Source organism: Mytilinidion resinicola (genome assembly GCF_010093595.1).
Source record: "Mytilinidion resinicola strain CBS 304.34 unplaced genomic scaffold BDZ99scaffold_6, whole genome shotgun sequence".
NCBI classification, from domain to species: domain Eukaryota; kingdom Fungi; phylum Ascomycota; class Dothideomycetes; order Mytilinidiales; family Mytilinidiaceae; genus Mytilinidion; species Mytilinidion resinicola.
In genome coordinates, this window is record NW_022985442.1 from 1,733,895 (window position 1) to 1,761,620 (window position 27,726).

The 27,726-nt window shown below is 51.8% G+C and overlaps 13 protein-coding genes across 13 annotated transcripts; 5 read left to right on the forward strand and 8 right to left on the reverse strand.

Moving 5' to 3' along the window:
• Nucleotides 1–711: 711 nt before the first annotated feature.
• Nucleotides 712–2,590, reverse strand: BDZ99DRAFT_497006 (uncharacterized protein). Its single transcript, XM_033723476.1, has 3 exons — nucleotides 2,186–2,590; nucleotides 1,944–2,130; nucleotides 712–1,887 (listed from the first exon to the last, which is right to left on the reverse strand). Exons 1-3 carry the CDS (start codon nucleotides 2,391–2,393, stop codon nucleotides 1,092–1,094), a joined length of 1,191 nt encoding a protein of 396 aa, XP_033579598.1. The 5' UTR covers nucleotides 2,394–2,590; the 3' UTR covers nucleotides 712–1,091.
• Nucleotides 2,591–4,325: 1,735 nt separating this feature from the next.
• Nucleotides 4,326–5,348, reverse strand: BDZ99DRAFT_461288 (uncharacterized protein). Its single transcript, XM_033719591.1, has 3 exons — nucleotides 5,116–5,348; nucleotides 4,888–4,967; nucleotides 4,326–4,762 (listed from the first exon to the last, which is right to left on the reverse strand). Exons 1-3 carry the CDS (start codon nucleotides 5,249–5,251, stop codon nucleotides 4,676–4,678), a joined length of 303 nt encoding a protein of 100 aa, XP_033579599.1. The 5' UTR covers nucleotides 5,252–5,348; the 3' UTR covers nucleotides 4,326–4,675.
• Nucleotides 5,349–5,588: 240 nt separating this feature from the next.
• BDZ99DRAFT_497008 (uncharacterized protein) lies at nucleotides 5,589–9,293 on the forward strand (the record flags this gene model as incomplete). Its single annotated transcript, XM_033723477.1, has 4 exons — nucleotides 5,589–5,970; nucleotides 6,024–8,819; nucleotides 9,170–9,228; nucleotides 9,285–9,293. The coding sequence occupies 4 exons, from the start codon at nucleotides 5,589–5,591 to the stop codon at nucleotides 9,291–9,293; spliced, it is 3,246 nt and encodes a 1,081-aa protein (XP_033579600.1).
• A 3,034-nt stretch (nucleotides 9,294–12,327) lies between these two features.
• Nucleotides 12,328–13,536, reverse strand: BDZ99DRAFT_497010 (uncharacterized protein). The gene is made up of 4 exons (XM_033723478.1): nucleotides 13,373–13,536; nucleotides 13,173–13,314; nucleotides 12,858–13,121; nucleotides 12,328–12,806 (listed from the first exon to the last, which is right to left on the reverse strand). Exons 2-4 carry the CDS (start codon nucleotides 13,212–13,214, stop codon nucleotides 12,609–12,611), a joined length of 504 nt encoding a protein of 167 aa, XP_033579601.1. The 5' UTR covers nucleotides 13,215–13,314; nucleotides 13,373–13,536; the 3' UTR covers nucleotides 12,328–12,608.
• A 1,550-nt stretch (nucleotides 13,537–15,086) lies between these two features.
• BDZ99DRAFT_474776 (uncharacterized protein) lies at nucleotides 15,087–16,592 on the reverse strand (the record flags this gene model as incomplete). Its single annotated transcript, XM_033721931.1, has 2 exons — nucleotides 15,087–15,623; nucleotides 15,675–16,592. 2 exons carry the CDS (start codon nucleotides 16,590–16,592, stop codon nucleotides 15,087–15,089), a joined length of 1,455 nt encoding a protein of 484 aa, XP_033579602.1.
• Nucleotides 16,593–17,085: 493 nt separating this feature from the next.
• Nucleotides 17,086–19,088, forward strand: BDZ99DRAFT_461294 (cytosine deaminase protein-like protein). The gene is made up of 2 exons (XM_033719592.1): nucleotides 17,086–18,485; nucleotides 18,538–19,088. Exons 1-2 carry the CDS (start codon nucleotides 17,247–17,249, stop codon nucleotides 18,736–18,738), a joined length of 1,440 nt encoding a protein of 479 aa, XP_033579603.1. The 5' UTR covers nucleotides 17,086–17,246; the 3' UTR covers nucleotides 18,739–19,088.
• On the forward strand, nucleotides 18,941–20,075 carry BDZ99DRAFT_270558 (uncharacterized protein). Its single transcript, XM_033713890.1, has one exon. It carries the CDS (start codon nucleotides 19,165–19,167, stop codon nucleotides 19,870–19,872), a length of 708 nt encoding a protein of 235 aa, XP_033579604.1. The 5' UTR covers nucleotides 18,941–19,164; the 3' UTR covers nucleotides 19,873–20,075.
• Nucleotides 19,498–20,653, forward strand: BDZ99DRAFT_569286 (uncharacterized protein; the record flags this gene model as incomplete). Its single annotated transcript, XM_033727867.1, has 2 exons — nucleotides 19,498–20,138; nucleotides 20,193–20,653. The coding sequence occupies exons 1-2, from the start codon at nucleotides 19,877–19,879 to the stop codon at nucleotides 20,651–20,653; spliced, it is 723 nt and encodes a 240-aa protein (XP_033579605.1). The 5' UTR covers nucleotides 19,498–19,876.
• A 358-nt stretch (nucleotides 20,654–21,011) lies between these two features.
• On the reverse strand, nucleotides 21,012–21,780 carry BDZ99DRAFT_461296 (uncharacterized protein). The gene has a single exon (XM_033719593.1). The coding sequence runs from the start codon at nucleotides 21,436–21,438 to the stop codon at nucleotides 21,097–21,099; it is 342 nt and encodes a 113-aa protein (XP_033579606.1). The 5' UTR covers nucleotides 21,439–21,780; the 3' UTR covers nucleotides 21,012–21,096.
• Nucleotides 21,781–21,782: 2 nt separating this feature from the next.
• Nucleotides 21,783–22,294, reverse strand: BDZ99DRAFT_461297 (uncharacterized protein). Its single transcript, XM_033719594.1, has 2 exons — nucleotides 22,163–22,294; nucleotides 21,783–22,097 (listed from the first exon to the last, which is right to left on the reverse strand). The coding sequence occupies exon 2, from the start codon at nucleotides 22,066–22,068 to the stop codon at nucleotides 21,790–21,792; it is 279 nt and encodes a 92-aa protein (XP_033579607.1). The 5' UTR covers nucleotides 22,069–22,097; nucleotides 22,163–22,294; the 3' UTR covers nucleotides 21,783–21,789.
• A 164-nt stretch (nucleotides 22,295–22,458) lies between these two features.
• Nucleotides 22,459–24,476, reverse strand: BDZ99DRAFT_270676 (uncharacterized protein). The gene is made up of 3 exons (XM_033713891.1): nucleotides 24,217–24,476; nucleotides 23,563–24,156; nucleotides 22,459–23,515 (listed from the first exon to the last, which is right to left on the reverse strand). The coding sequence occupies exons 1-3, from the start codon at nucleotides 24,349–24,351 to the stop codon at nucleotides 22,637–22,639; spliced, it is 1,608 nt and encodes a 535-aa protein (XP_033579608.1). The 5' UTR covers nucleotides 24,352–24,476; the 3' UTR covers nucleotides 22,459–22,636.
• A 485-nt stretch (nucleotides 24,477–24,961) lies between these two features.
• On the forward strand, nucleotides 24,962–26,540 carry BDZ99DRAFT_474780 (amidase; the record flags this gene model as incomplete). The annotated part of the gene is made up of 2 exons (XM_033721932.1): nucleotides 24,962–26,359; nucleotides 26,412–26,540. The coding sequence occupies 2 exons, from the start codon at nucleotides 24,962–24,964 to the stop codon at nucleotides 26,538–26,540; spliced, it is 1,527 nt and encodes a 508-aa protein (XP_033579609.1).
• Nucleotides 26,541–26,924: 384 nt separating this feature from the next.
• On the reverse strand, nucleotides 26,925–27,714 carry BDZ99DRAFT_461300 (uncharacterized protein; the record flags this gene model as incomplete). The annotated part of the gene is made up of 1 exon (XM_033719595.1): nucleotides 26,925–27,714. A coding segment is annotated over exon 1 (428 nt), but the record flags the coding sequence as incomplete, so codon positions are not given.
• Between the last annotated feature and the right edge of the window lie 12 nt (nucleotides 27,715–27,726).

Consider the following 27,726-nt stretch of genomic DNA (forward strand, 5'->3'; position numbering starts at 1 on the left):
CAGGCCAGTCCCGCCGTTGTTTTGCGCGGCTCCTCCCTCTACAGCATCTCTTCACGTCCGGTGAACCAGCGCGGAAACTGAGTCGACCCCTGTAAACCTCCTTTTCTGGGCTAATAGTCAGCTGGCTTGAAGATTCATTGGCTAGGCAGTTGTTAATCCTCCCTAAGGGCGTCCGGAATTGCTACCTTATACGGTAAGTCTGTGGCTTGATTTTAGCGCTAGTTCACCGGACGTAAAGACATGCTGTAGCACTTTAGCGCCAACACAAGCTGTCCCGCCAACGTCTGCGACTGGCGACGGCTGGAAAAGCCGAGGCGTGCGGGGCCTGTAAGGTAAATAGCATGGAACTGATACGCGTAAGCTACGTGTATTGTTGTGCGAGACACGAGACCTGGAGAGCTGGAGACGAAGAGGCTAGGGGCTCTGGGGTGGTGCCAAGGTCGAGTCAATGTAAAGGGCTTCCTTGGGCGCAAGGGTGGGAGAGGATTGGAAGCTCGGACTAGGGTTTAATTCGACCGCTTCGTCACGGGTTGGAGCTAGACTTCGACAGGGGGTCCACCTTGACCGGAATCGATAGATCTGCCCATCTCGGACCGTCGCTTAGGTATACTCAATTGCGCAACGGTAACAAACACTAGAAACCGAGGTAGATGATGAGTAGCCAAGAAGTGTAATAGTAGTACGTCTTTGTTTAGGATTTAGGAGAGTATGGTGCGATTAAATACGATTAAAATTTGCTCGAGTATGGCTCTGCAAAATACAGTATCTACAGCTGAGGAAATGCTATTCTTCTGTCCCATTCATCTAGCCCCAATCCAAGAGGCCTCCATGCCATGCTACCGGTCCAAAGACTCCGCTAAATAGCTATAATATAGCAGAAGAAAAACTTTCAGAGACTAACTCATTCCAAATAGCGCATGCGGCGGGCGTGACGAATTATCCAAACAACGCCGAAAAGCAGATCCAAAGATAGATTGGAGGACTGCGACATCTCCGTGTGTAAACAGAGAGGGTATGGTGGAAACGAGGGGCGCTTAAGCGAATTTTTGATGTTTGTAATAGTGACGAGAATCCAAAGCGAGTGAGGGCGCCTACGGGGCCTCGTACACCTGGTGCTGTGGCGCGTGTGGTTGTTGCGGTGCGGGCTGGATGGGGGTACCAGCAGCTTCGGAAATGCCTTGTGGTGGGCCTTGGTTAAACGGTGCGCTGTATTGCGGAGCGGGGCTCATCGGAGGGCTGTACGGTGCTTGCGAATTGCCGCCAATTTCCTGGCCAGGAACACCCACTTGCGGTTGGTTGTTGAAGCCTGGTTTGATATCCTGCTGGTAGTAGCCTCCCTGTTGTTGTGGTGGTGGTTGGTAGCCGCCTTGCTGGGGCGCAAATCCACCGGGCTGCGGCTTGAACTCAGCGACGCCGGGAGCGGGACCCTGGGTATTTGGAGGTGGAGCGGCGGCGGCAGCGTTCTTCGCCTTCTTCTTCTTCAACAAGGCAAAGACAATGCCGAAGATGATAGCACCAATAACAACGAGACCGCCAATAACGCCTCCCACAATCGCGCCAACATGCGACTTGGACTTCTTCTTTGTCGTTGGGAGGGAGATGTTGCTAGAGGTGGCGATAGCGGTCGCGGCAGTGCCGGTGACACTGGGGGATGTGGGAATCGAAGAAGACGAAACGGACGACGAAGAGGGGACAACGGTGATGACCTTGGTGGAGATGGGAATGACGGCTTCGGAGCTGGTTGCAGCAGCGCTGTTGAGATCACCGCTGAAGGTTCGCTGGACGGAAATGGTGAAGGCGGATTCGGCGCATCCGAATTCAGTCATGACAGTACGTGTAGAGTACACATATCGCCATTCGTAGCAGTACGGCGAATCGGTAAGTGTACTACGCGATTGTAAGCGTCAAGCCCGGAAGTTTCACGGATTGGCGAGGTAACTTACCACTTGGCTATGTAGTTGTTAGAGGAGCAAGCCGCGTCCGTGCAGGAGGCGGCCAGATCGCTGCTGGCGATACATGTAGTGGGAATGCTGCATGAGGCAAGACTGTTGGGATCGCAACATCCGTGGACGCCGTAGTACGTGTTGGTTGCGCAAACGTAGTTGGAGTCATTGCAAGTCAACGAAGAAGCTGAAGAAGTATTAACAAGCTGTGTGTACTTGTCTATCCAACTCCCGTCACTTACCAGAAGAACCGCTAATATAACCACAAGTATTGTCACCAGCAGCTCGCTTCTTGAAAAGCTCGAGTAGACCAAGCTCTGGGGCCTTTGTGGGGGCAGGGCTCCAGTTGTCTCCCTCGGGCATCACGAGCGTGGGCTCTGGACCCGCCCAGGGGAAGGCCATGGCAGATACCATGGCGGGTGCCAGGAAGGCGAGTGTCGAGCGGAGCATGATGAAGATCAGTGATGCGAGGGACTGAGAGGTATGAAGAATTAGGAGCAAGTGACTGGATATATATCCAAAGAAAGGAACAGGCGCGAGGACCGCAGAAAAGTACTGTGCAGAGTCGAGACGAGAAACGAGCACAGCCCTGGGGAGAAGGGAACCTCTTCTAGTGCAGGCTCCGGGGAGCTTCACCAAATGAATCCAGGGTCGAGCTAACGAAAAGGCGCGCAGGCTGAGTCGGCGCGGCGCATCTGGTGAAGAGAGAGCTCACGCAGCGATGCCTGGGTGGGTCGCGACCAGCCCATGCTGCCATCGCCTCGTGTTCCAGGAAGGCCGTGTTCTCGCGCTGGGATCCGTAGAGCTCGAAAGGGCAAAGCGAGCTGCGTCCCGCCGCCGCCCGTTCTGCATCGTGGCCAATCGAGGGGGTTGTTTCTCAGCCCTCTGAGGCTAGACGTGATGGCCGCTGTGGCAGCCAACCAGCGCGTCCTGTGGCTTGAGGCCGGCGGCGTGCTGGGAGATGAAGGTGACCACGGCTAAGGAGCGGCTGAGGTGCAGTGGTGCCTTGTTGGGCATGGCGGTGCCGAACAAGCAAATTTGGGGGCTGTAAACGAAAGCAGGGGTTGACAAATATAGCCACGCCGCCGGCCGTCACAAGCTTCACACCGGCGATCAACAACCGCGTCGAGTCAGTCGGGCCGTGGCCGTGGTGTGTGCTGGCGATAAAACCACCCTCTGCTGTTCCACTGTTGACGTCGATTGCGGGGGGCTTTTCTCTCACGGCACTTGTCCAGCGGGGGTATGAGGTACCCAGTTGATATTATAGCGCTGACTGAACCTCATCCGTGCTCTCTGCTCTAGAAAACACTGTAAAACTCGGGACCATGCGCGCCATCACGCTGCGGGAAGCTGTTTCCGATACAGGTTGGCGCAATATTTGCCTCTGTTAATCCGAAATCGAGAGCGATCTAGAAGTTTGCTGTCTCGAAGTGCCTTATACAAGAGCATCAGTCGACCCGGAGTCCTTGTCGTCGAGTCCAGACTGTCACCTCTGCCGCATCCTTTCTGCGTGGGACAGCGCACCTCCAGGGTTAGGCTGATCCAGCTCCGCTCTTCACGGACTTTAGATAGTAAACAATGTGATTCTCCACTGTTATTCAGTTCGGAATATCACGCGTACGGCATTTCCCATAGAGGTATCAAACCGACAGTTTAGACAGATATAGATTCTCTCGTCCTTTTCCGACAATGGTAAAGAGGAGGATGTCAGTGTATTCCGTGTCGTAGGCCCAAACTTTGCGTATTGTACCATGGTTCCCTTCCCTTCAACAACATGCAGACTTAGTGGTGAAAACTATCTTCTTGATGCCTGAACCACATCTAAGGCAGCTCACCGAAGCTTTATTGATGGTGCTTCATCTGTTTGTATATAGAAGTCTTACAAAGGATTTTGTTTCTTTCAACAGCTGGCAGAAGCTCGATGAAGAACCTGATCTGCGCAACCTTGATCTTTGTCCCAGATCTCCCTCATAAAGAAGGGTTTATGTTTTGCCGACTGGCGACTCGACGACCGACCAAGTTGGACCTCCTCGAAGGACCACATGGAGTATATTGATTCGAATGCGGTGTCAAACTCAACGGCTCCCCGGTGGCTGTGCGCAGCACCTCAATATTCTGCATGCAGGAGCATTTGGAGGCGTGCGGGCTGAGTCCTGCAGCCGCTCGCGGCAACCAATCGTGCTGTTCCTGATGATCACACATCAAATCCAGCTGTGGCTTGCCATGCCATGCAGGTCTGCTCGGTTGCAGAAAGCCAATATTTTGAGGGGTGTGACCTACGGTTTTGACTCTTGATGCTGCATCTTGATGTCGGTCAGGGTTCGCACATCGCAAAGACAACTCGCTTATGAGTACTCTGACAGGTTTGTTTATCAGAGCTTGGATAGCAAGCTGTAGCAGTTTCGAGGTCTAATAAGGCTGACTTGCTACGAATGTAGTCCAATTCAGCCAGGTTAAGTGTTGCTTAACTTGCATTCCGGGACTGTTACCATTTGAAGCTCGTTTCGCGTTTTCGCAACCGGATATGCGCTGAGGTGGTGTGTTGGTGTTCCATTTGGTATTTACATAGTATACAAATCATCCAAACGCCGTAGAGTGTCGCGGTCCGGTATGGCGAACTCCTCCCATGCAATCGCTTTCAGCCGTAATCCACCAACGTCCATTTCGTAGTGGTATGCACTTCCCAGTATCCTACATCTCCTCGAAATCGAAGTTCTCTTTTTTCGCGACGCTCAGTCTCGTCTATGTGGTCCTTTGATCTTAGGATACATTCGCGAGAGATGATAATTGATCATGTTTTCTTTTCCTTTTGCAGGTCTCTGTAAAGCAAAGTTTTTAGTCCAATTCATCGAGAGTGGGGGAGATAATATTCGAAGATATGCTCGAAGTCTTGCGACTCGGTCGCAGCTATTTCCGTGATGCATGTAATTGAGAGTGAACGTACCGGCGCATCCATGCATGCGCGCAACTTTTGCTCAAGCTGGGCACAACCTGTAACACTGTATCCTGAAGAGGCCCAACAACCTGAAAGTAGAAATGTAAGCATAACACTCTGTAGATGGTGTATATTCTCGCGCCAATGTGATCCCAGCCAAGCGCATTCTCCGCCTCTATCCACCAACATGTCCATCCGACGTGCTTATCCGGACAATGAAATCATCTCCAAACATACCCAGAACTGATGTCATGACACCCAGACATGGATTCACTTCAGGCTTGTTTGGTCTCCGGACTCGGAGCTTCGGTAGGGGAGGTAGGGGACGAGACCCGATGGATTTGGCGGAGGACGCGGCGGGTTTGGGCACCATTGTGGTGATCTGAGAACAGCCTGGGCACTACAGCTCGGCGTTGACTGCAGAGTATTCGTGTTGATGATATGTTGGGGATCGAGAGTGTGAATCGTAGTTGATGCTTAAGTTTTCGAAGGGTCGGATTGAACGTGTCGGCAAATCCCGTCACTAGCGTCGATTTCTATGTTTTGGGGTTTGTTTAGGTCTCCCGCCAGAACATCACAGGCACACCGCACCTCCAGATTCCCCAACGCCATTCTTTCGACTTGGACTCTCCCACCTATAATACCCGTGGAGGCGCTGGGGCTCCAAGTATCCTTACACTTGCAGTTAAATACGCCAGGTTCATCACCTAATGGCGCCCTCACCTCGGAAAACAGCGTCGACTTTCGACCAGACATGGCACGAGACCGATGTGAACTTCCTCAACCCAGCCTCTCTACCACTCCAAAAGATCCCCCGGGCCTGGGAACGCGCACCAAAGTCACCCTACGCGCGCGACCGAGGATACAAGAAAGTTTGGCATAAACATGGGCTAAGATCGCACTCGACGGGCGAGCAAACGTCGACCACGAACGCCGGAGACGAAGAGCAGGATATGTCCCGATCGCCTACACGCGCTGTGAAAAAGTTGCGACTGAAGAATGAGGACGCTTTAGGGAACAATGTCACAATCGAGACCAAGAAACCAGCTTTTAGTGCTACGCGCTGGGATCGAAGGAAGAGTGGACTTCCCAGTATGCCAAGATTCCGCGTGCCATTGAGTACCGATACTGACGACTATATGTAGGGAAAAAGCCACATCAGACGACCCTGGACCTGGAGGATCTGGAACCAGCTGATGGACAAGTGGAAGATGCCGCTTCTGAACCCGATGACCAAGAGGGAGCAGAAAGTGCCGCATTTGAGCACGATAGCATGCTACAGCCTGAAAATGCGACGATTAACCAAGCCGCAACTGCGCATGCTGCCTCCTCACGCGTCTCCTTATCGAGTACCGCGAACGACTCGACATTCTCCTTCATTTTCGGCGAGCACGATGAGGAACCATCTACCCGTGACAATGGCAGCTATGTGGAGTTGGATCACATCTGCAACTCCAGTTCACCCTCCGCAGCGGGAGAGAACGAGTTAGGTACCGATGAAACCGAATTCACCATTTCCACGGACGAGGTGGTAATGAACAGCGATGTCCTTCCAATCGAGACCCCAATTTCACCAATTCCTCAGCACCCTCAGTCACCACCACACCAAATCTTAGCAGACACTTGCGACGCTGTGGACATTACGGGGGTTTCTGTGGGCACCAGTGTATTAGAACAGGCAACATCGTTTTCTGCCACAGTAACGAGCCCATTGGACCAATCAGAACCTTTCCTAGAACAATCAGAAGTCGGAAACATGGAGGAAGAGACTTCTGCCATCGGGCTTGAAGCAATGATGGAAACCAGCATTCTAGTCCAGGCAACAGCGTCGATTGTTCCCGAACATGTAACGTGGGGCCAGCCTGAGCAATCAGAGCCAGCACTCATCGACAACATCGAAGAGGATGCCATCGTGGCTGAACACGACTGTCAAAGGGAAGTCTCTGAAGCTACTGAGGAAAAAATCAAAGAGTCTTGCAACCACCCACAGACTCTAGATGAATCCGAGATTGACTGGGAGTCGGACAACGACGTTGATGCAGTTGATTCCGAGTCTGCTATTCAGGATACGACCGTTGTCCAAGAAGTAGAACTCGTCGGCGACGGTCCAGCAGCAGATATCGAAGAGCCATGCAGCGAGCCTCAGTCTTTGGACGACTCCGATATTAACTGGGAGTCAGACAGCGAGATCGAGGCGGTTGTTCCCGAATCCACTATCCAGGATAAGACCGTTACTAGAGATGCAGAAACTCAAGGTGCGACTATTTCAGAAAATGACAGTCCTTCTAAGGATGACCATGGACTCGAGATCACCGAGAGTCCTGATGTTGCCGAGCATGCGAACGAATCTACTACCGAAGTGCTGGAGGAGTCTACTATTGAGGAGACGTTGAATATTGAGAATGAAACAATGGAACTGGCCGAAAGGCAGGTGTCCACCGAGACATCAGACGAATCCAGAGCATCTCATGTGGCCGGCGGAAATGTTGAAGAGCTAGTATTACCTACGACCACTACAAACGCAGATGAAGAGTCTACACTTCCCGGCGACGACGATATGGCAATCGATAGCATTGCCGATGGATTGACACTAGCACCGCCATCCGACAACACTCTGATCTCAGAGCAAACTGAACCAAAGCTACGCTCGCCAGCACGACCAGCCAGACTGGAAGTTACCCAGGATGACCTCACAGCGCACCTTGACGACGATACTGCGTTACTGAAGGACTTCCTTACTCGTGCTGCGGCAAGCAAATTAAACAAAGCCCACAAAGCGGCCACCATTGCACGTCGGTCGTCTCTCTCGCATCGACGCGACTCCGACGTGATCCGTCACGCTCTCGCATCTCCTCGAAAAATCCTTGAAGATAAAGATGTCAACTCTCCCTCGCCACAAAAATCTTACGACGACACGGCTACTCTTGATCTCACTCAAACTCTCACCCTTGATCCCACGCCAAGTAGCCCAACCGCAGATTCAACACCTGAAGACGCAGACGTGGCGGGAGTTACCAAGTCGTCATCAAGGCGCTCAACGCGGACTCGGAAATCTCGCATTCCCCCCCCGTCATCCCATGCGCAGCAACAGCAAACTCCAAAGAGCATACCAGTCCGCCGTGTCGATGGAGGAGAGCCAATCGTCCTCAGACGTACGGAGGCGCAAGAACTTGGCATCCTTACTCGTACTAATACCCGCAAAAACAAGATGGGTGCTGTATCGGCCTACGCCAGAGTTCTAAAACTTGCGACCGAAAAGCCTGTTTCTCCCGGCTCTGCCATTGACGAGAGCGCAGATGGGCAGCGAGAGGGTGCCGCAGCTGGCGAACGCAAGTCCGTGAAATGGGACGAGACGCTAGTCTACTTCCAAGAAAACGCGAAAGGGGAGGTTCTTGCTGTTGAGGCGCCTGCAGATATCGAGATGGTAGACGCGCCTGGCGAGGAGGCAACTACTTTGAGCATTAGCGCGCCGTCTGCGAAGCCGACGTCGAAAGCGAAGGATAAGAGCTCCTCTACGCCACGGGTTCGCCGCCTTCGCCGCCTAGGCGCTGCGAATGGGACACCTGGGAAGGGCCTTTTAGAGCCTGCCTCTCTACTTCCAGAGGAGGTGCAGGCAGAGGTGGCGGAGGAGAAAAAGAAGATTGTAAAGCCTAGGGCTCGTAAACCACCTGTCGCCACTTCAGGAGATGCGACGCCGCCAGCAGCAAAGATACCGAAGCTAGATATTGCTGCGCCTACGCCACCGTCGCCAGAGGAGCAAGAAACCAAAGAGATTAAAGAGAGAAAAAGCAGAATTGCTACACCGCGGAAAGGCAAGATTCCTGTTAGCAAAACTACGACTACGACGGTTCCGGTAGATGGGAAAGAGAACCGGCTTGCTACCGGCTTGCCGAAGAAAGCCCTTGGTGTAGAGGGCGGGCTGCCGCGGAGGAGGGCACCTCGTAAGCTCTAATCACGATGCTTATGGGATGTCTCCTGGTGATTCTGCTGACTGTTAGAGAAGGGACTAGGATCCCAAGAGCTCCTGGTCTCTAATGTGGCGGCACTAGAAGAATGAGGCCGATGTTTGCTTGATGTGGAGCGAGATTATCTTTTCTTTCTAGAGTTTGAGTCTGGCATTTTCTGATGAAAGGCGTTTGCATGGCGGTGCATGTTGCGTTTCATACCCGGCAATCGGCATTTTGGTGTCTCTTGGAGTAGATTTGTGTTTTGGATAGTGGGTATGACTTCTAGGAACGAATGAACGAGTGAGGCTTTTATCTTGATTCTTCCTTTGCGTGATTGATTTTAGGTGCGAGTTCGACATGTGGTGCCTATGGTGAGTCGTTCCTTTACAAACTACGCCGGGGTGTACGCAGTCGAAGGCTAACAAACACTCTCACAGTCTTGACTTACCTTGTCACAAGGTGTATTGATTAAAATGTCATATCAAAATGTCATCGGGTGGCCTAAACGGTGAAGGCCCACGCAGAGGTGCGCCCAACGTGGCGCTGTTATATGGATAACACGGTTGATTCGGTAACTTCTTCTACAACTTTCTTCACGTTTTGTCCATGTCGCGTGGGCCAATGCGTGGTGAGGAACATACCACTCCTGATGTGCATTTTCTCAGCGCGATGGTCTTTTTTTTTCAAAGATCTCGTGGTGTTGTTCGTAGGAGCCGCTGTACGAGGCGTCCGAGTTTCGACTCTCTTTTGGTTCATGACGCTCAGAAAGGGGTGAAGGAGAAGGGGCAATTGACCATTATAACTAGTGGGTTCTGTCGCCTACACGATTGCGATAATAGAAGGGACGAAGCGGGATTACAGAATATCCGTTGACGATATTCTCGAGGGTAGATGCAGAGTCAGCTTAGCCGTGCGGTGGTTATACACGATTATCCGTACTGCATTTTCTCTGCTAGGCGGACTTCCCCACGGACCAAAAACCCATCGTCTTCACTTAGTCGTCTTTTATTGGATCCTTAGCTTATTGAAAACACATCTACGAGCATGCTAGAAAGGATCCCACCTTGGTGAAGGTGAACCATGGATTCGACACGAACATGATTGGACACGAAAAGGGGGACCGACCCTAGAAACCAAATAAAAAAACCAGAGCGCATGCTCTTAGGACACGCATCGATTCACCTATTTAACCCGCATCGAACAGCCTTTCTCGCAACTCAGGCCCACGGACTTGCACGCACACCTGCACGCCCACGTACACCACCGCTCGAGTGCTTCAACAGTGACTACGAACATTTACACTGTATCGAAGACACATAGCGAGTATGGCTTCGCTCGTCGACTGGCACGTCATGGACGATTTTACGATATTTCCTGGTATGACAGCGCAAGCTTTCGAAAGCAGTAAAACAGTGGCTAACGATTAAACAGATATGGGAGACGCAACGCTCACACTGGTTCCTTCTCTAGACGCACCCGAAGAAATCGAAGAATACGGACCGTATCAAGTTGATGGAGCAGGATCGCCGCCGTTTAATATGTTTCGTGAACTAGGAGATGAATTCGAAGCCACTGTGTCAAATAGCTCTGGCGGCTCCAACTGGTCGAGTCACTATGAGGGGTGGTGGTCGGATAATCCGTATCCCACAGGAGTACTCTCGAATACCGATGACAACTGGTCTGGCTACTACGAGATCAACCGACAGGATACCCTATATCCACAAGTAATACTTGCGAGCACCGACTCATATCAGGAAGAGGAAAAGGATGTAGAACCCTCCGAAGTTTTAGGCTCGGACGCAGGCGATGACGAAGACTCGGACACTGGCGACGAAGAAGCCTCTGAAACTGGCGACGAAATATCCCATGAAAGCGACTGCGGACCAGATGTTAACAGCGACGAAGAGGTATACGAAAGCATCGAAATTCCCGAATCACACCACTCCAGCAACAAATCAGAAGACCATCACTCCGCCGCTTCCGAGCACGACGAAGAAGAGGAAACAGACTACCAACATCCATACCGCGGTGAAGGGCAGTATCGAGTATGGCACCACTCTCCATACGGCAAACCCACTTGCGGCAGCACAGTTCACAAGCCCGGGTCACCGAAACTGGACTTCGACCAATCACCCCGAGGATCGAGTACACCTGATATCGAAGACTCGGAGGATGAATACGAGGCTGTGAAATTGCATAAGACGATTCGAGATTCGCCGTCGAACCACAATAGGACTGTATTGTTAGCGGATGTCCATGTACGGCCGCTACGACGCTTACATGCAGGCGGAAAAGTAGGCGGCACAGGCATGACGAAGCTAGCGACGCTGTTGCAGAAAAATGTGCCTCCAGATACGCCAGATTCAACTGTCGGCGTCCAGTCTCGTGGGAAGAAGAGATCGCGGCCGGACGACGAGCCGCTTCATGGAGTGCCCAATCCGTTCACGATGTCGCGCGAAGAGCACCAGGCTCTGGTTGCGAAGGAAGTTGCGAAGAGGAAGGAGCGAGGAGACTCTGATTCCGAAGACGAAGAAGAAGATGCAGAGGAAGCGAAGCCGGGAGAGGAAGATGCGGAGAGCACACAGCCCCCCAAAAAACGGTCCAGACAGATGAGCGAAGATTCGGATGATGAGGACATCGAGACAAACCAATGGTGGATCCGCTGGGAGTCCTTCAAGGGCGATAAGCCGGACGAGCCCTTTTTCGATCCAGCCTACGGGTCGTACAAGCAGGATGGAACGCCGAGGGGTCGCAAATCTAGTGTAGGAAACAAAAACGGCGCGAAGAGTCCCCCCCATGAAGGAAGCGGTACAAATGTGAACGGGCTCAGCTTCACACATCCGGGACATTATCCAACCTCGCTAGGTTCTAAGTCTCTAGAAGAGACGCTAAAGGAAATTGACGAGCGGGCCACACCTACCAGTCTCTCCAGTAGAAGCAGCAGTAGAACTCTAGGACGCACTCCAAGCGTGCCAGGTTCGTTCCCAACGTCGCCGGGATACTCTTCAGCCACTCCAAGTCTTAGCTCCCGCGTAAGCACGAATGTTCACGCCAATGGAACTCCCGTAGCTCCGGGCTACATTCCAGCTTCGCCGCCAGGTCGCAGTTCTCCGAAAATTAAGATCGAGGATATTGATGAGTAGAGCTGACAGAGAGCGTTGTCATCTGTGGGGCCTAATTGGGTCGATGTTACTTCCAGATATTTTGATCTTGTGGAAGAAGAATGTGTGCCTGGTCTACGACGAATCATCTTTTGTGGGGTTTAGAGGGTATCAAGACGATATAGATGTGATAGTCTCGTTCGGACTAGTCAGGCGGTTGGATGTTCATATTGGGAGCGCAGAATGATATGTGTATTGCTTGATATACACCCAAATTAGTGACGTCATATAGAGAGGAGAGTATGTAAGAAATAGTCTCATTAATGGAAATGGTCGGAAAATGGTCTAGGATTGAAAGTGATCCATAATGCGCCAAGGTCCGGAAGAGCAACGAAGTAATTCGTTTTAACTTGATTCATTATTGACTTGCTATGTCCACCCCAAAATAGGAGCACACTACGGAACCGTTGCATTGCTTGATCCCACCAGGCTGACTAACCGTCATCAGACCGTAATGCCCAACTTGTAACCTTGGTATCCCAATTCCTTAAACTCCGAGTCGCAGGCCCTCAAGGTCATGACGCTCATACTATCAATACAGCGTACGCAGTCGTTTATTTTGTGAGCACTATTGTCCGCACTTGACCCATGTGTTCCTAATGTCGCGCATACGGTATTGGACTTAGACCTGACTCATGGTCGGCCTGCGGATACCGCCGCGCATGTTGACGCCACCGGTACCGTTCATGGCCGACAAGGCAGTGGTGATGGCGAAAGTGGCGAACGCGAACCAGAAGAAGGCGGTGGATGCCTGTGCCTCGCGACAGCGCCCGCCGGTGTCGGGCGAGCTGTTGGTGACCTTGTTGTGGAGGGTGTAGTTCTGTGTTTACATTAGTTGAGTTTCAGGTCGTTTGTTCTCGCGAAGACTCACCTTGTTGCTGCAGCTATGCACACCGAGGTACGCGGCTGTCGCAATTCCAGCGATTAGGTAGAAGAGGGTGTTGAACGCATCAAGGCCAATGGCGACAATGGGGATTGCCAAAGCCTCGATAAAGGCGGCGGCAATGAGGTACAAGAGGGACAGCATGCCGAAGGTGGCCACGAACATGTCGTAGTTCACGATGCTGTGGTTGCCGTGCACAGCAGTTGCGATCATGTTGCCGATAAGCGCCATGATGATGAGAGTGAAGAGGAACTGATGCTATGTTAGCGATTCCGCAGGTTCTGTGGTGTGTATGCGACTTGCCTGGAGGCCGCGCAGGCCGAGGGTGAGTGCTTTGGAAGCCATGCCGATTGTTTTGGTGGTATATATTTAGGGCGCGAAGTAGGTGAGTGAGAGGTTTGTAGGTGGAGGTGGAGGAGAAGCTGTGTGGGAGTAGAGCAAAAGCCTGCGAGTGGTGAGAAATATAAGCAAAGCTACCTAGGCCAATACGTCATCACACTCACCTAGCGTTCTAATGATGGCGGGCGCCAGTCGAGACTTTACTTAGGTGCGGGCTGCTCGGAAGCTTCAATATCTCAGACAGCGTGATGGGCCGACGATGTCTTGCGAGGTCTTGCGAAGTCTGTGAAGTTGTTGTTGGTGCTGTTCTCTCCCCGCGACGATTATTACGTGGCGTGAGGCTTGTTGCACTGAGCAGCAGAACCCCAGAACGGTCCGTTGCAGGCGGCAACGCCACAAGCTGGGAGCGCATAGTGGCGTGTGCAAGGCTGGCAAGGCAAGGACCTGCATTTCATCATCGATATTTGATCGATCTGACGGTGAATGCTAGCCGTCATCCATCATGTGATGACCTCGGAAGTCCTCCGTAGCATTAACACCAGGTTTTTGGAGCCTCACAGACTATGAGCATGGGAGAAAGAACTCAGCAAACGAGCTGCTCTAAGAGTCTAAAAGCATGTCATAGTGCAATGCCGGATCGTGTAGAAGACTTTGTATTGGTCTAAACAGACCAAGTAGCTACAAGGTCGTGGAACAGGCGTGGAGCCATACAAGGGGGTAACATGAGCGGGCCAGCTGCCCTCCCTGCAAGTTTTGGGGGCGTTATAGTAAAGTCCTAGAGAAATAGCATGGATACGACTATAATGCCCCTAAAACTTGCAGGGAGGGCAGCTGGCCCGCTCATGTTACCCCCTTGTATGTAAAGGTAGACGGACGGCTGGCCATAACCGAGGTCATGTGATCAGGGCACGTGATGTAGAGTGCGTGACGGTGTTACGTGTGGACGGACGTATCGCGATGGACGTCGCGTTACGGCCATGACGAGGCATTATTCGTCTTTGCTTGGTAAACTTGTTGTTGTGTTCTAAGCTGCGTGCGAAGAAAAAATGACATTATAGTACCTTCCATCCTTACAACCTTGCTTCTAGAGTTCTGATGAGATGCTGGCCACCCCAAACGAAACGGTGAAACACAGAATCATGACGAGGGAACGAATGTGCCAAGATGGAGGAAAATCTCACGCAAATCTTCACAAGCTGAGAATTCATAATGAGAATTGGGATAGTAGAATCTGCTCGACGGCCCATGCAACTCCATGAAACTTGCCACCTGTCCCAGTGCTACCCAATAGACCTCCCAACTTCGAAAGTCAACCTGTAATTTTCTCAAAACGCCCGATTAAATGCGCCTAGCCTAGCATGGACAGCAGTGCCTAGGTGAAGAATGTGAGAGAAAAACTAGAGCGACCAAGTATGCTGGCAAGGAAAAGTGGTATCATTCGTTCGAAAACGCGTCTAGGGCATACCTAGGTACTTCGGCAATAGCTCTTGGTTTCGGAGCTCCTTTGGGCGCCTTTACCCCTTTGAGCGCCTTTCCTTAGCAGCTGCACGCCCTACAAACTTGTAGGGACCGTTGGTGTGCATACCTTTTCGTGATCTGCAAGTTTAAAATAGTAGTTCGTCAACTTCCTTTCGTGATTCTTCAACTAGAGTTCCTCAACTAGGTTTGATGGTCCTTCCACTGGTTGTAGTGGTTCCTCGACAGGTTGTCTTGGCTCCTCGACCGGTTCTAGTGGTCCATCGGCCTTACTCTCTGCTTTCCTCCCACTACCAAAGGTTTGCGTGTGATTTTGTTTTTTGGAACCTACAAAACGTGACCAAGTCAATACGCGACTACAGAAAAGACGAAGGAAGCGCGGAAGAGGCATTTGAGAAGATGCTAGTGCTTCTGTCTTGCCAACCATAATGCCACGCTTTCCCGCGCCAAATCAGAGCCCCAGACGCTCTCCTTGCCACCACGGTTCCACTCCTCGCCGACTCCGTCTTCACCGCCGCCACGTGCAGCTTCGCCGAGGATGACTTCAATGTCGCGCTGCTGGCTGCTGATCCAGCGCTTGACAAAGTTGACGGGGTCCTTGGACATCGAGGTGAGAAAGGCGTGTTTTGCTTTCGAGTGCGAGATAGCTTGCACAATGAGCGTCAGGTTCTCGTCCATGCCAGCGATCGTCTCGAGGATATCCTTGTGCTTTTGGGTGCGGAACATGGTCGATATCATGGGTCGCAGTGGGTCCTCTAAAGCGACTTGTACATCGAATACGGTGGGTCTGGAGGGCTGGATTCCAGAGTCCGAGGAGGGTGAGATGTAGTCCTTGTCAACACGAATAGTGTATGGAATTTGGAGAGGCGGCAGAGCAAGCAAGTGTGGTGCGATGGCGTTTGGTAGATACGGGAAAAACAGAGTGTCGCTGTTGAAGATCTGAGGTGGGTTAGTTCTGATATCTATCTGAAACAATGGAAAAGAACATACTTCTCTGAGACGATCATCACAGATTATTTTGCGGTTGTCATCGTCCTCTTGTAAGCCCTGACTCTTGACGTATTCCCAGATGCCCATTATCACACCGGCACGGTCTTCCTCATCTGTGTCAAGCAGCTCAGCCAAGGGCTTGCTCAGGCGGTATCGCTCGGGATTCTCGTAGCGTTGTAGGTTGACTGTGATGTTGATATTCTCATCGCCCTTGCGCTCAAACTCCAGCTGGCTGAAATTGGCCTCCGCGGACATGTTGGGCGGGGCATTGGGGTTGTTGTTTGCGTTTTCGGGTCGCTTCCATTCAATTTGCGTGAAACCATCGGGCTGGAGGCTTTTTGGGCGGTCGAAGTCAACGACGACAGACTTGAAGAAGTGCGAGAACATCTTCGGCCGCGTTGCTGGCGTGGCCTTCTTGGTCGCCTCGTCGCCGTCCTCCATAGCATTCGAGTCGCTCTCTTCTGCGGCAGCTTCATCGCCTGCCTCGGGCTCCAGTCCGAGGTCCGCGTCCTCGTCCAGCAGCCGTCCTTGTATCTTGACTCTGTAGGTGGCCGTCGTCTCGCTTTCGAAATCAAAGGCATCGGGGTCCATGCTGGTATTCTGCCATGGCTGGTTCTCTGCAGTATTCGAGATCCAGATGCGCATGGTGCCATAGCGAGGCGTCTGGGTGCGGGTGACGGAGTCTTGGATGTCGAGCTTCTTGCGCATCATTGTCGCATCCATCGTGCGCTCGATCTCGCGCAGCTCCCGGTACCGTTGGACGCCATCGCCAATGCAGATATTCTCCACGCCATCGGGCATGTTCTTGTCGGTGGGCTTCCTGCTCTGGCGCTTCATGAGCTCGCGGCGGGCAGCCTCGTGGGCCTGCTGGAGCTGCATGTGCTGCTGCGTGGGCGCGGCTTGCTGGTTGGCGAGCATGGGCCCTGGTTTGCGGAACGTTTGCTCCAGGTCAGCGCGACTGATCATGGTTGCGGGCGTCGTGGTGAATGGACAAAAAGAGATGGGATGGGAGCGTACCTGGCCCACGGCGAGGTGTCGTCGCATGTGGAGAGTGCTGGGCGGCCTGCGGGTCTAGGTAATTCCGGTACTGAGCCTGCATGGCGTGTCGCTTGCTGTCGAATTCTCGGCGACGATGGGGGCGGCGCGACGGAGGGGGCACGTCTGGGTGAATGCTGATGGAGATGATGGAGATGCGATGCTTTTGCCAACTACGCGTCGAAAGGAGGTACCTGCACTGCAGCAGGGCTGGACAATGCGCGTCCCTATTCGCCTAGAGGCAACGCGGGGCTGTCGCCCACTTTCACCCCATCGTCTCTCGGGGGACCGAATGGTCTCGTGAGATCCCCAAGAGCTGTATAAGACGGCGCCGGGCCCGGGTGGAGGGCGAGGGCATCGCCAGAGCACGCCTCAGCTCCGATACATTCATCTCCATTCGTCCTTTAGTAACTCCGAGGAGTGCATCACCACAAGTCATAGTCCGCTCCACTGCTCTCGATACATTCGCATTATCCACATATCGACTTACCCATCCAGTTGCTCTCTTTCTTTCATACTACCCTTCTGCTCAGTCAAATGGCAGGTCTCAATCCAGACTTCAACGACATCAAAGCGAATGCGGAGGCCAGAGTACATTATGAAAACGCTGCCCGAGACAAAGCTGCCAGAGTCAGCTCTCGTGCTCCTCCCCCGCGATACTCAGACGTCTATTCGTCTGGCCCTCTGCACAGAATCATAGGCGTGCGTCTGCCTTGCAAACCCCGCTCCACTCTCTGGGACCTCTCTATCTCTGACGGCAAGATTGCTTCGATTGAGCCCTTCGTGTCGCGCCCCCATGATATCGCTCACCTCCCCGGAGTCCTCGTTGGTACAGAAAGATTGCTAGCTCCCTCACTCTGCCATGCGCATATCCATCTTGACAAGTGCTTCTTGCTTCAGGATCCTAAGTTCCTTGATCTGGAAATAGAGACGGGTGACTTCACAGAAGCTATGGAGCTGACCACGCAGGCCAAGTCGAGATTCGAGGAGGACGATCTTCTACGAAGAGGGAGACAGCTAATCGAAGAGAGCATCCACTTTGGCGTTACCGTCATGAGGGCGTTCGTGGAAGTCGACGGGGACGTCCAATTCAAATGCCTCGATGCCGGTCTCAAGCTTAAGAAGGAGTTTAAAGAGAGGTGTGAAGTGCAACTGTGCGCCTTCGCACAATTACCGTTGTTCTCCGGCGATGATGGCGGGGAGAAGATCCGAGACTTGATGTCACAAGCTGCGCATCGTGAAGGAGTCGATGTCGTTGGAAGTACCCCCTACGTGGAGCAAGATGAGGTCAAAATGAAGATGAATATTCGTTGGATAAGTATGATGGCTTTATTTAATGGTAAACCGCTCGACCTGCACCTGGACTACAATCTTGAGAAAAGTAAAGACCCTTTGATTTGGTCGGCCTTGGAAATCCTCAAAGGACGAAATTGGACAGAAAGAGAGGGAAAGGGCATAACCCTCGGCCACTGCACACGCCTAACCCTCTTTTCACCCGAAGACTGGCGCAAGCTGAAGGAGGAAATTGGCGACCTTCCCGTCTCATTTGTTGGTCTTCCAACCTCGGATCTCTTCATGATGCGCGCCGAATCTAGAGCGAGAGGTACGTTGCCTATACCAGAGATGATTGAAGAGTACAAGCTCGATGGGGCGATTGCTGTAAACAATGTCGGCAATGCGTTCACTCCTCAGGGTAATTGCGATCCCTTGAGTGTTGCTAGCTTAGGCGTTGCTATATACCAGGCTGGTACTAAGAAAGATGCCGAGGTGTTATATGTGAGTAATTTAGTTGAGCTATCATCGAGCGTTCCCAAATAACATCGATCAGGAGTGTGTTTCGTCTCGGGCGAAAGCCGTGATAGGAGTTCCATCGACCTCACTCGACTTGGCCGTAGGAGACCCTGCCGACTTCGTGCTGTTCGATCGACTTGATATAGGATGGCGATGTCGGACAACAATCACAGAGGTGGTATATGACGCAGGTCCACACAGGCAAACGATTTGGCAGGGGAAGTTGACTACATTATGAAGTACATGCGCGCTTTTCCAACGCTGTTTGGGGTGGAACGACGCACAAGTAGAATTATAGACTAGTTGCGAAGCATTTAAAAGCGTGAGTTAGAGAGCGCTCTAAGCGCTCGGATCAAACTCATCTTGTCGTTGCATAACACGTTTTGCAATATACCTGCAGCTTGCTTTCATCTGTCGCAAGTCTTTCACGTGCTTTAACAGAACTTTTCGAAGAAGAAACGCAGGAAGCAAGGTCTACAGTGCACTGCTCTATGACTGTCTGAAGTCCTCCAACGCATTATAGAAATAAAGAACGACAATCTTGCCAAGCATGATAGCTCATGAAGCCACCCTGGACATTATCGCCATGGAATACCATTTTAAATTCAGGGCAGCTAGCTGGGACTGGCGTCGATCGTGAGACTATGTAAACCTGCGTATTCTGATGCTCGCAGTTTCGGTAGCCAGATTTTGCATATCCCCTCATTCAGCTCCCATCATCCAAGTACACCTACAGCAACCACGATACCACATCGAGAAACTTCTAACGGAACTACTTGACCTCATCACCGACGATCTCTCACTCGATGATTTCAGCTCTCTGCGACTCTCGTGCAAAACCGTCTACGCGTCGTCGCTTCATTCTTTTGGCATCACATTCTTTTCCGAACGGGTTTGCATACTAAGCTTACCATCCCTTGGGAATATTGTCTCGATCTCCAAACATGGAAAGTTTGGTTCAACAATGCGAGAACTAGACTTTGTAGCGGATGTGCCCCCAGAGGACTTCGTTGAGGTAACTAAGGGCCTCACAGTGTTGCGTCAGAAGAAGGCCGAACGAGAAATAAGAGCTCTGATTGAATCCAAAGCCGCAGCAGAGGACGAGTTTCACAAGGCAATGATGGCACAAGCCGAAGCGACCGGGCGTAAGAACGAGGGAACTCTTAGTCAAATGCTCGTCGAAGCCTTTGAGAATTTTCCTAAGCTCAAAGCCATACGCTTCTACCAAGCGACGATGTCTCCAACCTCTACGAGGACATACAAAAAGTCTTCTCAGGTTGCATATGCGTCCTGTTGCTTTCAGCAAATCCTGACAGCAATTGTAAAAAGTGGTCTCACACTCGAGAAGCTCAAAACAGTCACCAAGCCTTAGGTCCATGGATTTTCTCGATCAGGAGCCATCGTCCCTCATGACGCTTTCGATATCGACCCGCCGGTGTTACGAGGTTTGGAACAATCATTTGTATGCCTCCGCTCCCTCGAATTGTGGATCAGCGGTTCATACCATGGTCGTTCGAGGCTTCCTGGCTGGGAGCATGGGATCTCTCGGTTCCTTTCCGCAGCTACAGTCCTGGAGTCTCTCGTTCTCCATCTCGACGCCATCGGCTATGGCTCCAGATACTGCATCGCTATTGTCAAGTCCATCGCCAACGCCGTCCAGCTTTCGAAATTAAAAAAAACTACATTTCGTAGGAACCCAATTTGACGAAGAGGACGTCGCGGCTCTAGTCATCAGACACAAAAATACTCTTCGCACACTCCACTTCGAATACTCACGAATGCACTACGGTACCTGGCGCTCGCTTTTTGAGACCATCCGAGATTCGTTGCAACTTGAAGTCTTGCACTTGGAATACCCAATACAAGGCGACGAGAGGATCACGTTTCCCTTCGCGGACATTTGGTGTCATCATATCAATGTGAACGACCAGGACGACGACGAGAGTCGGACAATGCCCGAGATGCTCACAGAGCTCATTGAAGTCCTGGAGGTGGGCTTTGAACGAGACGCGGACCCGAATACTGATACCGCATATGACAGCGATGACCCTGGAGCCAGTTCTGCCGCTTGGGAGAGAATGCGTAGTGGTGGCAATAGTGATGACGGTAACTTGGATAGTATTTTCAACGAATGGGAAGATGGAGACGAGTGATGTTCGTTCTTTACAGGTTCATGGTTGCATTGCATTATCAGGATTTCAGATAAAACGTAAAAGTCAAGACAGCTTAGGTAGAGCGACCTCAATTGTTCCTGATCGATATGCAGTGGTTTTGCACTGACTAGGTTGATGAAGCCCAGGCTCTAGCACTGCCATTCTCGCAAATTTCCCTACAGTGCCTCATCATAGAAATCCATACACTCATTTGTCACTGCATGAGGAGCTTTATAGTATTTTCAGCATTCCCAAAAAGAGAGAAACTTGGCATTTGGACAATTAGTAAACTTGCGAGGCTAACTACCCTGGACAATGTTAACAGGGTGTACGTAAATTGGAAGTGGTATCTACTATTCCCGACTTCTATTAGTACGTTAGAGCCCCACAGACCATCGCAGGAAAGTGTAAAGATATCTATGACAAGGCACTGTATCATATGTTCATTTCGCAACCTCCACCGCATGCTCGCTCTGTCGCTGATTCCTCTCCCCAATAAACCTCTTCAAACCTTCAGGCACCGCAACCCCAGGCGTCAACCCGCTCTCCACCGGCTCCCCCAGGTGCTCATACAGCGGCACGATGCCCGTCCACACGTCCCCCTCCCTATCCGGCCCGTCTTTCTCCACATCCCGTGGCTGGATCCCCGGCGGTCCTTCACGAAACTTCAGACTCAGCTTGTCGATCTCGACGCGGATGACGAAGACGAGGGAGACTTGGAAAGAGGCGATGGGGTTAACGTCCTCCCACCGGTTGTGCACGATGTGGTTCGTGACTTCGTGCATGATGCGCTGCTTGGCCGGGCGCGCACGCACGCGGTGGCAGGTGCCGTGGACGGTTGCGCTTCGGTAATTGAAGGTGTGGCCGTTTGGGGCGGAGGAGAGGGCGAGGCCGTCAATTATATAGTTAGTTCGTTGATGCTGTCTACCTAGGGAGGTGCAAACAGGAGACGTGCTAGCACGTGATTTGATTGAGGTTTTAACTGCAGGTCGACAAGCACGTGAGGCATGAAAACGGTGGCACTCGTGGCACTCTAATTCTAGAAACAAGCTGGCTCGTGTGTACACCTGTCTGCCACTGATTGGGGTGCTTCAGCGAGTTTCCACGTAGCCCAAAGTGAAGGGCTTCTATCTCCTTCAAGTTCCTAAGAACATACCGAAGCACCCCAAGCAGTGGCAGACAGGTGTACACACGAGGCAGAATGCTTGACGAGTGTACCACCTTTTTTCACGCCCAGCGTGACAAGAGAGCTGCTTACCTTTCGTAGCCGTCACGCTGACTTTGATTGGCTGGCTCTGCTCGTCGTCACTCTTTTTGACTAGTTCCATGAGGGCGGACTGGGGGTGGCCGTGGAGATACACGGCTGTATCTGGGCTGTCTGTGTCTTCGCCGATGTTTCGGAGGAGGGCGATCATGGGGAGGCATTGGGGAAGGCCGTTGCAGTCTACGAAGGCTACATGAGCGAAGAAGCTTTGGTCGAAGACGGTAGAGATGGAGCCGATGTCGTACTTTGCCCGTTCAGTGTGGCGGCGAAGAGTTGCTGGTTGCATTTTTGCTGCGAGGGAACGGGTGAGGGGTAGTTTAGTGAGAGATTGGAGGAGTTGGCGTCGTTTGAGGGGTATCATAAGTGGTTGGTTGAGCTGTTAGGTTTAAGAGTTGAGGTTTGCATAGCATGGTTGGTTGTGTCATTAGAAAAAATCTACCACTAGGGCCCAGAGCTTCTGCGCTAGGTTGCCCTGTACATTTAGTTCCTATATTAATGGCGTCACGAGAGTTCGTTTTTAACCCTAATCGCTGAACTTTGACTTAAATGGGAGAAAATTAGGCTATCGATAGCATTTAGTCCGCAGACTTAGTGGACTGGAGTGAAAATGCTGTGGTGAGTTCACGAGATGTCGAGAACTACTTGGACTTCTCGCAGCCGTGGCCAACTCGAACTATCTGAATGAGCTAATTATACAATATAGCGAGACACTCAAATATTCATATTGGTACGCATTCCCCAGGGTATCTATCCGCTAATTCCATCCACGACACTTCCTCTCCGCTATCCAATGACGGCCACACCCTATTCACGACAAATCTCTTCGTCGTGTCCGTAGTGAAAGTATTCCGGCTACCGTACATCCCTTCAAAAAGACCCAACGCCATCTTTCTGTCATCATCCCTCCTAAACTCGCATGCAGCAATCAGGGTGGGTAGCAAGGAAAGGCGAAGCCATGAAAAGGGTCCAGTCAAATGAGCGAAGATGTCGTAGGCAAGGGAGAGAGCAATATTATCGGCTGGTGCTGACTGGCCAGGCATGTAAAGCAGTCGATGAAGATATAGCAGCCCGGCGCTTCGATAAGTAGCAGCATGGCGGAAGAATTTCTGGGATGAGCTTCCGGAAAAGTTAGGGATGGATGGGGGATGCCACGATTCCAGTCGAGTTCGCAGCGCGGCCGCTCGGGAGTGCAGTATCGCTGTTTCCAACGAAGTCTGGGTTTGAGATGTGGTCATTGTCGCTTCAGCTCTCGATAAAACAAGGTCATGTTCAAAAGAGCAAGGTGCAAGTTTCCGTTTCATGTCTTCAGCCAGGCCACATATTTCTTCCCAAAGGGGCATAATTGTCATCGTAAACCCCATAAAGCGGTCTGCAGTATTGTAGCATTCCGAGTCCAGCCACAGTGAGCAAGCAATGGACGGACGCCGCCTTTGAGTAATCGCAATCATCATCTCTTGACGGGCAAGCCCTCGAAGAAAGAATTTAGATGTGGCGCTGAGAATAGACCCGGTGCTAAGATATTGATTGACGAACACGGCAGTGGTGCTATGCAATATTTGCAGGGAGAAATCGCCAGGGCCGTAGTTGGTATCGATGAGCTGGAATTGATCGTCAGCCGAGTCGGACTAATGAAATATATACATACCTCTAAGCCACATATACCCAGGATGATCGCCAGAACGAATTCAATGTTCGGAGGAATCTCGTTCCTAGACCTAATTCTGGCTAATGTTTTTGCTCTCTTATCCAATGCTCGCACAAGCGATGAAGACTGGCCCATACGGTGCAGATAGACTTGGCCTATCCCGCAAAGTACATCCCTCATGGCCTCGGGATTCTGCTGGAAAACGGAAAGAAAATGCATATTCATGTCTTTCACGAACTCAGGTTCTGAGCCAATCACTAGCTCATGCGGGTGGCGATCGAAGTAGGCACATAGACCTAACCTATCTTCCGGAGAGCAATCGCCTATTGGAAAAGGAGACAGATCAGTAGTGGACAGTAGATTCGCTTCCACCACCTCCCAGTCGCTTATACGTAGAGTCACAACTTCTGTCGGGCTATCATCTTCGGGCTGTTCTGCGAGACTATTTGGACTTTGTTCTACTTCTGGCGGTGAAGTGGACTGGATCGAATCACTTTCACTTCTCTTCCTCTTTAGATGCCTGTTCGATTCGTTGTTGTTTTCATGCTTCTGTTGATCGTCAACCGTAATGATTGACTTCCATTTGATATTCCTCTTCCTTGGCACTTGAATTAGAATGACGATTACGGAAATTCAGATATACAGCCGACGTACCGTCCTTCTGTCAAACGCATACCCTTGGCATCGTCTGCCACGTCGTTCGCAAGTACCACAGGTAGGAACAGCCTCGTCACACTTCACTTTTGCACGCCGACAGTCAATACAGCCGGTTCTCGATCGACGTTGCATGATGAATTTGAGGTTGTCCGATAACACTCTCGGCCCTGCCAGTCACTATGCTATCTCGGCTCCAGTTAATCAGATGATGCCAGTACAATTCAACGCATGGGATTTGGAGATGGAATTTGGAAAAGGAAGCAGTGAAGTCGGAGGTTGGTCGAGACGGGACTAAGTCAAGTCAGCCACGGCCCACCTTTCCTAGTTAGGCATCCCGTGAGCTAGACTCTATCAAATCGCGTAATCTTTAAGCTATCGATAGCAACGTCTCCACTTCTCCCACCTTTCACTCAACTCCCATGTCATCCCGATGCTCGGAGTATGCACCAGTCTGGTGACATCGTGTGGTAGATACAGGCGCTGAGGACTGCTGTATGCACCTCCTTATTGGTCGACTCGAACTCCATAACCTCTCTTATCAATCAATCTAATCTCAACTCACATGTCAAGCTCCTACAAGTTTCAAGTTATTTGATCTTTCACTCATTCATGCCCTGAATTTACTAGTCCTAGCCTTGAGTTTGTTGGCACTGCTTAACGCCGTGTGAAGTGCTTCAAAGGAATTTCGGAAATCTACCTAAGTATATTACCTATTTCCTTACCCTTATTCTGTACTATCTCGATGGCCGTCAAAGCATGGCAAGATATCGCCTCAGAGAAGAAGAAAGAGCAGATATCTCGCATTCCACCAGAGTGGATAATCTCAGATTCGCAAATACCTCCGAAAGGAACCATTGATCTTCGGCCATATGCAGCGTCCTCGGGCATACTCACTGAAAAAGAGTTGGAGATCACTGGAGAAAAGCACGATGCCACATCCCTAGCAGCGAAGCTAGCAGATGGAAGCTTCACGGCCATCGAAGTCGTAACAGCTTTCTGCAAGAGAGCAGCTGTTGCACAGCAGATTTGCAACTGTCTAACGGAGATCATGTTCTTGGATGCTCTTGAGGAAGCGAAGAAGCTTGATGCGCATTTCAAGGAAACTGGCAAGACACTGGGCACTCTCCATGGCATCCCCATGACCTTTAAGGAGTGCTTCCATGCTAAGGGCTATGATGCCAGCGATGGATACATTTCAAGATGCTTCGATCCCTCAACGTACGACTCTTATCTCATCCAGGTCGTGCACTCAGCAGGCGCAGTAGTCATCGCCAAAACAAACGTCCCCCAGACCATGCTAGTCGCCGAAGCACACAACAACGTGTTCGGCCAGACGAAGAACCCAGTAGTCTCCCACCTGACCTGCGGTGGAAGCAGTGGAGGAGAGGGTAGCTTGATGGCCTTCGGAGGCAGCGCAATAGGCATTGGCACCGACGTCGCAGGTTCTATCAGGATCCCCGCCGCCGCCAACGGCGTCTACGGCTTTAAGCCTTCTTTCGGTCTCCTTCCCATGCTCGGCTACGCAAATTCCAACTGGGCCGGCATGAACACCGGCATCCCTGCCGTTTGTGGCCCCCTTACCCGCTCCATGCGCGACCTCTCCCTCCTAACACGCGTAGTGCGCGAGAAGAAACCATGGCTCGCTGACCCCTCCATCATCCCGCATGTCTACGAAGCTGGCACTTCTTCACGAAAGCCAGTAGTCGGTGTAATCCGCCAAAGCGGGTTGACCGTGCATCCACCCATCCGGCGCGCCATCTTCGAAGCCGTGGCCAAGCTCAAAGCGGCCGGGTTCCAGGTCAAGGAGTTTGTGCCGCCGTCAACATTTGCAGAGATTCGGAAAGTCGCTGCTGAGCTGTTTACTATCGACGGGATGTCGTATGCTAAACGCGAGCTGGGCAAGGCTGGGGAGCCTCCGGTACCTTCAGTCAACAAAATCGGGTTCTGGGATATGCCGCGTAAAGAGCCGGAAGAGGTGTGGGAGTGGAATGCGAAGAAAGGGGCGCTACAGAAGCAGATGGTTGATGCGTGGCAGGAGCAGGGTATTGATGTGGGTTTGTGCCCGGCTGGGCCGTTTACGGCGGTCAAGCCGGACGATTGGCGGATTGATATGTATACGGTCTGGGTCAATGTTGTGGATGTAAGTTTCATGGTTCACTTGATTCTTACAGAGCACTGACCTAACCCATCAGTTTCCCGCCGTCATTATCCCTTACGACACGGTGGATCCGGAGAAGGACAAGAAGTACGAAGATTTCAAGCCTATTTCTGCGCTCGATGCTGAGATACAAGCTATGTGTAAGCATCTACGGACCCCCTAGCCCACGAGCATTATCGGCTGAATTGACGGCTCTGCAGATGATCCAAAGGAATTGGCTGGTGCGCCAATCGCGTTGCAGCTAGTCGGACAGCGCCTAGAAGATGAGCAACTTTTAGAAGACGTGAAGGCAATTGATGAGATCTTGAGGTACAGTACCTTGTCGTAGATATCTTTACAATTTCCTGCCACTGTCTGTGGGGCTCCATCGTACTAATAGAAACCAGGAGCAGCAGAGACACTTCCAACCTGCGTGCGCCCTGTTGACGCTGTCTGGGGTAGCCTCACAAGTTTACTAATTGTTCAAAATGCCGAACTTCTCTTTTTTTAGAATGCTGAAAACCCTATGAAGCTCCTCATGCCGTGGAAAACGAGTGTACGAATTTCTATGACGAGGCGCTATAAAACGAGGCAGCGTGACAGTATCAGTTACAAACTCGAGTGAAAACCTACGAGCTCTTAGCTATGCTATCACGATACGACCTCCCTCCAACCCGTTTCCTCCCCTCGACGACGACCCTCGGTCTGGCAAACGTAGCTCTAACACGCTAGCCAACCTAGGTCCCCCCGGGGCGCGGCTGCCGGGTCTCGAGCGGCGAACACGGGTGCTGCACGAACAGCAGCCTCGCTCACCGCGCATATTTGTTGTTGCTCCACACGTGCCACGCCGTCCGCTGCTGAATAACCACATCCCCTCTAACTAGTTATTCAACGCCCGACTATCCCCACTAGTCAGCTTCAGCAGAACCTCTCCCTCCAACACCACGCCGTATTCATAGCCCTCGGTTCGAGATACCTTCCACCCGGACTGCGGAGGGATATCGACATGGCTCATACCCGTGCAGCCAGCCTGGACTAGGTTTGAAGCCTCCACAGCAAGTCCCTTGTGAGCATCGGGGTTGAAAAATTCGGCTATCGGTTTGGATGGCTCATCGGGGGAGATGACTAGGTGGCAGAAAGCAATACCGCTCACGGGGCCCCCGGGGGGTGGTGCGGTGGAAAATGGTGAGACGAAAGGTGTGGTGAAGGGTGGTGCGTTGAAGGGTCTCGTCGGGATGTTCACTGGCATGGTGGAGAACGCAACATTGCCATTTGCGTCCCGGGTCATGACCTCTCTTCGGATCTGGGGCATGTGATTCGGCGGTGGATTCGGAAAGTTCATTGGCTGGGCTGCCTGTATCCTCGTAGTA